This window comes from Pleurodeles waltl, chromosome 5 (genome assembly GCF_031143425.1).
Source record: "Pleurodeles waltl isolate 20211129_DDA chromosome 5, aPleWal1.hap1.20221129, whole genome shotgun sequence".
Taxonomy (NCBI): Eukaryota; Metazoa; Chordata; class Amphibia; order Caudata; family Salamandridae; genus Pleurodeles; species Pleurodeles waltl.
Window position 1 is genome coordinate 719,398,215 of NC_090444.1, and position 6,000 is coordinate 719,404,214.

Consider the following 6,000-nt stretch of genomic DNA (forward strand, 5'->3'; position numbering starts at 1 on the left):
CTTTGAAAAGGCAGCATTCACAGCAGTGAGAAACCAAATAGGCTGTTTGTCACTACCAGGACAGGCCACACAAGGCACCTGTCCTGCCTTCTACATACATAGCACCCTGCCCATAGGGCTCGCCATAGCCTCCCTTAGGGGTGACTTACATGTAGTAAAAGGAGAGTTCCAGGCCTGGCAAATCCATTTAGGTGCCTGGTCCCTGTGGCAGTAAACTGCGCAAGCAGGCCCTGCGCTAACAGGCTTGAGACCTATTTGAAGGGCTACTTCAGTAGGTGGCGCAAGCTGTGCTGCAGGCACACTAGTAGCATTTAAGTTTACAGGTCCTGCAGTATAGGGATACCACTGTACAAGGGACTTACAGGTCAATTAAAGGTGTCAATAAGGTATAAGCCAATCATACCAAGTTTACAAGAGGGAGAAAATGCACTTTAGCACTGATCAGCAGTGATAAAGTGACTGAGAGTCATAACGTCAGCAAAAAGGGTCAGAAACAAATAGGAGGAGAAAAGGCAAAAAGTTTGGGGAATGACCCTGTAGAAAGGGCCAGGTCCAACAGAATACCTCATCCAGTTAAATAACACATGTCACTGTCTGAAAATCTTCAAATCCAAGCTAAAACAGCACCGAATCAGCCTGGCTTAAGATCAATCTCATGAAATCTTAACCAAGTCATACCCTACTGAGGTCTCAGTCCTTTGGTTTTTAATCCAATGTTATTATATGCTAATAGTTATCAGATGGTATTAAATTACTGTTAATAACATACAAGTTACGTCCTTATACTATGAACAACACTAGCTGCTTTGTCATGCACCACCAACATATCGCTCAAGCATCTGCTCCCTTTCGCTCTGGCCTCCCATTGTCATTCAAGCACACTCCAACTATTAAAAATACATACTTTTCTACAGACGACATTTTATATTCACGCTACAGACTATTGTATCTCTGTGTTATGTATGCATGTTTTGTGTGAATGTACCCAGATTTGTGAAGCGTTGTCAGTCATCTGGGTTTAGGAGTGCTATAGCATTACCCATTGAATAAAATTAAGAAAACTCAGCACTGCACAGGTCTACACAGCTGGCATTATACAAGCACATTAGTTGTTGTGCTCAAAGAGACCACTCTTACTGTAAACATGAGCTTTACTATCACACATTATCATTACTCCATAAAATAAAGCATTTCAAAGGCAATCCAGATAGTCCAACAAGCAACTCACAACATGCACTAACCCCTCGCCTCCAATAAGAGATGTGTACAGTCGTTAGCAAAGAGGCCATGATATAGCCCAACATTAGATGCTTATATAGGCCACCAACAATCACACACTCGAACATTCTATGCATAAATATCCAAACCACTCAGAGAGTCCACAGGTCATTCAACACTCCCCCGCCCAACATTGTCAACTAAAAGACTCGATGTAGTAGCCGCATAAGGCACTCACATTTAACTTTCCACAGGCACTCACATATAACTGTCAAAAAAGACACTTACATAGCCCCTTATGGCCAACAACAGGCTACCACACTCTCGCGGAGAGGACCTCACATGGTTCCACAAAAGGCCAGCATTATCTGTCCCGCACAAAAGATCTTTGCATAGCACAAAACCTGAGGCTCCTAAATAGGAACCAACATGCCGCTCACTAGGTAATCCTAACTGATCAAGAAACAACATTGATAGTCTCTCTTCAGCTTGCCTCACCCTTTCCCGACAACAAAAACAAGTGTCCGGTTACTCATCAATTTCTCTGCTTTACTAATATGTATAACAAAGGTCATCCATCAACAAACTCTATCCTTGGCTCAGATCATGGTGCCTCTATACCAAGTCTAATACACATAAAAAACTATGAGTCATGCATCTGCATGCTACCTTCTTCAAAGAGACGTGTAAATGAGCTGGTCGTGGTACAATAACTACTAAATATGCACACTTCAATACATCCAGTTGTATGAGGAACTCTCAATTAACATTTTTAGTACAGCTGTGGGATACAGCACCTTTATGTTAAAACGGGTATCTTGCTGCCAGACTCAGCAAAAGCACTGCATAAGAATGATTTAGAGTTAGCCCTAGCTTCCTGAGAGAAAAAAAAAACAGTGAAAAGGTATTCTTCAACACTCTCCTTGTCCAGTTCCGTCGTAGAAACTGGCTTGAACCCTACAAGTGCAGCGGTGTCTGAGATCTGTGCCTAAATACTTTAAACTTGTGAAGCGCTCTCAAAACATACAGGAGGAGGTGGCATTCACTGACTCAATGGTAGTTGTCTGAAAGAAATTCTTAAACCATTGCCTGCCCCCCGTCACCTGATGTTTTCAAAGTCACACTCAGTCTGATCACATAATTTTTTTGCTGTTTCTTAAAACATTTTATATTCCACAAGTGACTTGGCCACACCTAAGAACAAACTCTGCGACTGACAACAGTCACCAGTGAGATAGTTGAACATTTGTAGGTCTTAATTTCACCAGCTTATGATACAACTAGAAAAAGGGCTCACCCTGGCTTGTTCAAGACTAAGCACAAAGCTCTACCACATGACTTTCATGTAGTGTGGAAGTTGATGGGAATCGCAGGTTGTCAACCCTCAGGACAAGGTTACTGTTCTGACTGATTTTTAAAGGCGAGCCTCATATGTGTTATCAATTTTAGGCCTGTTTTAAACAACACATACAATTGCTACTAATTCTTTACAGTACATTGGCTCCGATCCCAAGATTGTCAGAATCCAGATGCTTTTACTTTTAATCCCCCACAAAAATAATGATATCCGGGAGTATGCTATTTATCAGGTGTGATAATCAGCACCTATGACAAGGAGGAGAACACGCAGATTTTGGTACTGGTATGGTGAATACCGCACACTTTTCCTCATATTAAATTCCAGCAGGTTTGACCTGACGCCGTTTACAAAAGCTGACGTATTTAAAGCGCTGGAGGTTTACCAGATACTGTAAATATCACTCAACTCATAAGTCTAGGCCCTGTACAATTAGGTTTACGCAGGATTCTGAAAACACCGACACACTAGTAAACAAGGCCATAGATAGCTCTACTCAGACGTGTAATTCTCTCAACTCATGCAACTGGCTAGTCTATCATTCTACCTTCTATAAACTGTTTACATTGATATGCACAATGGATTATATTACATCTCAAAAGTATACTAAATCAACAAACATTAAATGATTTAACTCATAGATGAACTGTGTAGAGGAAAAATGTTTTTGATTTTGTTGGCTTTTTCGCTGTAGAAGTTGTTTTATGTTGAGTCATAGCGTAACCCAGATCTATTGGTTTAGCCAGGGTTGGAAACTATGCAGGTGGTGCTCAAGTTGAGCCGGTGGGTGCCAGTGGGGACCACTGGCACTCATTTTTGGGGACCGGCAGATCTGCACCAACATCATCAAGCTATGAAGTACCTTAGGATGCGAAATGTCCCTACACCAAAGGACTTGCAAAGCACTAGCTGGACCAAAAACAGGCTTGAAAAAAGAATCAGATAAAACCCATTAGCCTATTTCTTGAATAATATGTCAGTTTAGGAATGGTTTATAGAGGACTTAGTTGCGGTTTTAGAAAGTGCACTACGCCTGAGTAATGGAAAACGTAAGGACTACTCTACTGGTTAAATGTAAACACCAACGAAACCCAATTAAGAGGCTCATGTTCTAAAATGTAACTCTAAAGAACATAAATTAAGGAGATGTCCAAAACTCACAGGGTAACAACCAACAGTAGGCAGCATCTGTATCCATTCAACTACAACAGCCAGTGACAGGATCTGGCATGTGGAGTATCTAAAGGAATAATTACATTCATATATAAACAGTACAGTCCAAACATATGTTTCCTATTATTGTCTCCAGCCACAGCTTTCCTCGAACATAGTATTCTTCCTAACCCAGGAGAGAATAAAAAATACTGTATTTCATCCCGCCAATATGGGCCTTTTGAACTAACTCAGACAGGGAAGCATTATGATCTATACATCTAACAACGCTAATAGAGCCTGCGCAAGCACCCTGAAATAATAAAGCAGGTTTTGGGAAGAATCCCACAGTATGAACAGCTAACAGCAGTGCCGACCCACACATATCAACATCACCAAGCTCTCCTTCATGGACAGAAAAGCGTTACTCATAGTGAAGGCGTGGAGCTTGGCGTCTGAAATCAGTATTGCCATTCACAATGTTATACATCTCGGCTGCGGTACTTTGGAAGAACTAGATTAATTCGGTGACAAAGTCTATGCATGTGCCAGCAAAGACCAGTATGCAGCCTATGAATAAAAAAAATGCATCGGAATTTTTTTTTTAAAGCAGATACTCTTGGAAACCTTTTTTCTTTCATGTTATAGGTCAACATGCTCATTATCACATGGCGGCGGCAAATATTAATCATCCTTTTCGCTCTACTCATGAACTATGCAACCAAATGAATGGTTCAACTTAAAACGTAAGCTCTTGCTAGAGCAAGGGAAAGGGTTGTGGTTGTTGGGAAGCGGTCAGGCGAGGGGCAATAAACATATAGCGGGAATCAGAAGGGGGTGTCACTCCCACGGTCTGTTCTGGCAAGGTGTGCTGAGTGAGGAAGAACGAGAGCTCTTATAAGGGTCGGGTATTGCGCTTGTCTGCTGCCACTGGAGGGACATAATAATTGTAAAGATTGGGCCCTGCGTGAGCAGAGGTTATTTTTCAATACAAAGCTTTGGGTGGCGAACGGGTACAATTCTGGAGATTTCAGGTGGCAGGGGTAAAGATAAGAGCAGGGCATGACCGGTTTTATTGTGGGAACACAGGAAAGGATTCTAACCTGGGACAGGGCTTACTGTAGTGGGAGCTTCTAGGCGGATAGAGGCACGGTGATAATGGGGTGTATAAAAGGGCGCGCAGGAGTAGGTGAAGAGATCCATGCTAGTTGTATAGAGGAGTACTACCATCCGATGGGCACTGGGTGAATAATGGGTAGGCTGTAGAGGAAAGGATCTCTATTGGGAAGGATATCCTCACGCAAAGGAGTAGCCGCTTTGTGGAGGGAACTCGCAGAATGTTTATGGGTAGCTGAAGAGCAGGTGAGACTGGTAGGTAGAGGATGCTCGTGAGTACAGTGGTGCACAGGAAGGTGCTCGGTAGGGAGGGCCACAAGGTCATGCTAGGGCGATTGCAAAGGTGCAAACTGTAGAGGACGTATGAGAAGTGCAGTTGGGACGTGAATGAAGGTGTTCCATGTATTGATAAGGCCCAATGGGTGAACAGCGGCAACAGTGGTGCGGTGCTATCACTCACTCGTCATCCTTCATGGTGCTCTCCTCAGTGATGGGCTTGACGGGCGCGATGCTCTCGGTGGCTGTGCTGTAGTTGCGGAAGCAGACGGTCAGCTGCTCGTCAAAGCCGCTCACCAGGTCCTCCATGGACTGGAAGCTGCCTATCTCTCCCCCCGAGAAGCTGTTATCCAGCTCCGAGAAGTCCTCCAGCCCCAATGGGGGCACCGTGACCTGGGGGTCGGCGGGCTCCGGCTGCTGTGGACATGGGGAGCTCGAGGTGTTGGAGTTCACCTGATCCAGGGCGGAGACGGCGGGTTTGAACTCGTAGAAGTCCTGCCAGTCCTCGTCGAACTGGGCCAGAGGAGCGGCCATGGCTGCAGTGCCAGGCTCCCTGTCTGCAACCCTGCAGCAGCAGCAGCGCCCAGGCCACCTTTAGCACTGCTGTCAATTCCGAGCAGAGAGCAAAACAACCCGCAACAAGCCCCGCCCACAAAAAGACAGCGATGGGCTAAAAAAAAATAAGGCTTCACGGACCTTAATGCCCGGAGCAGTAAAACACGCGGAATTCCAATGTGTGAGTGGAGTGGAATGGCTTTGGCCTTGTATGTGCCATACATATCTTTTTTGGAGTGAGAGTATTTTTATTATCACTATTTTGTGGATAAGTAGTTCTGTAAGGAAATGGTAGATTTATCACCGAACTCAGTAGCACTCTATAA

At 44.1% G+C, this 6,000-nt stretch overlaps 1 protein-coding gene across 2 annotated transcripts in view; it reads right to left on the reverse strand.

Moving 5' to 3' along the window:
* FEZ2 (fasciculation and elongation protein zeta 2) overlaps positions 1-5,739 on the reverse strand; it is a 351,080-nt gene extending 345,341 nt beyond the window's left edge. Inside the window, exon 1 of one of the 2 annotated variants that reach the window (XM_069234674.1) lies at positions 5,304-5,739. In XM_069234674.1, coding sequence (XP_069090775.1) covers positions 5,304-5,653 — 350 coding nt within the window. In that variant the 5' untranslated portion in view covers positions 5,654-5,739. The remainder of the gene's footprint in view (positions 1-5,303) is intronic. The other variant, XM_069234675.1, reaches the window with a different exon arrangement.
* Between the last annotated feature and the right edge of the window lie 261 nt (positions 5,740-6,000).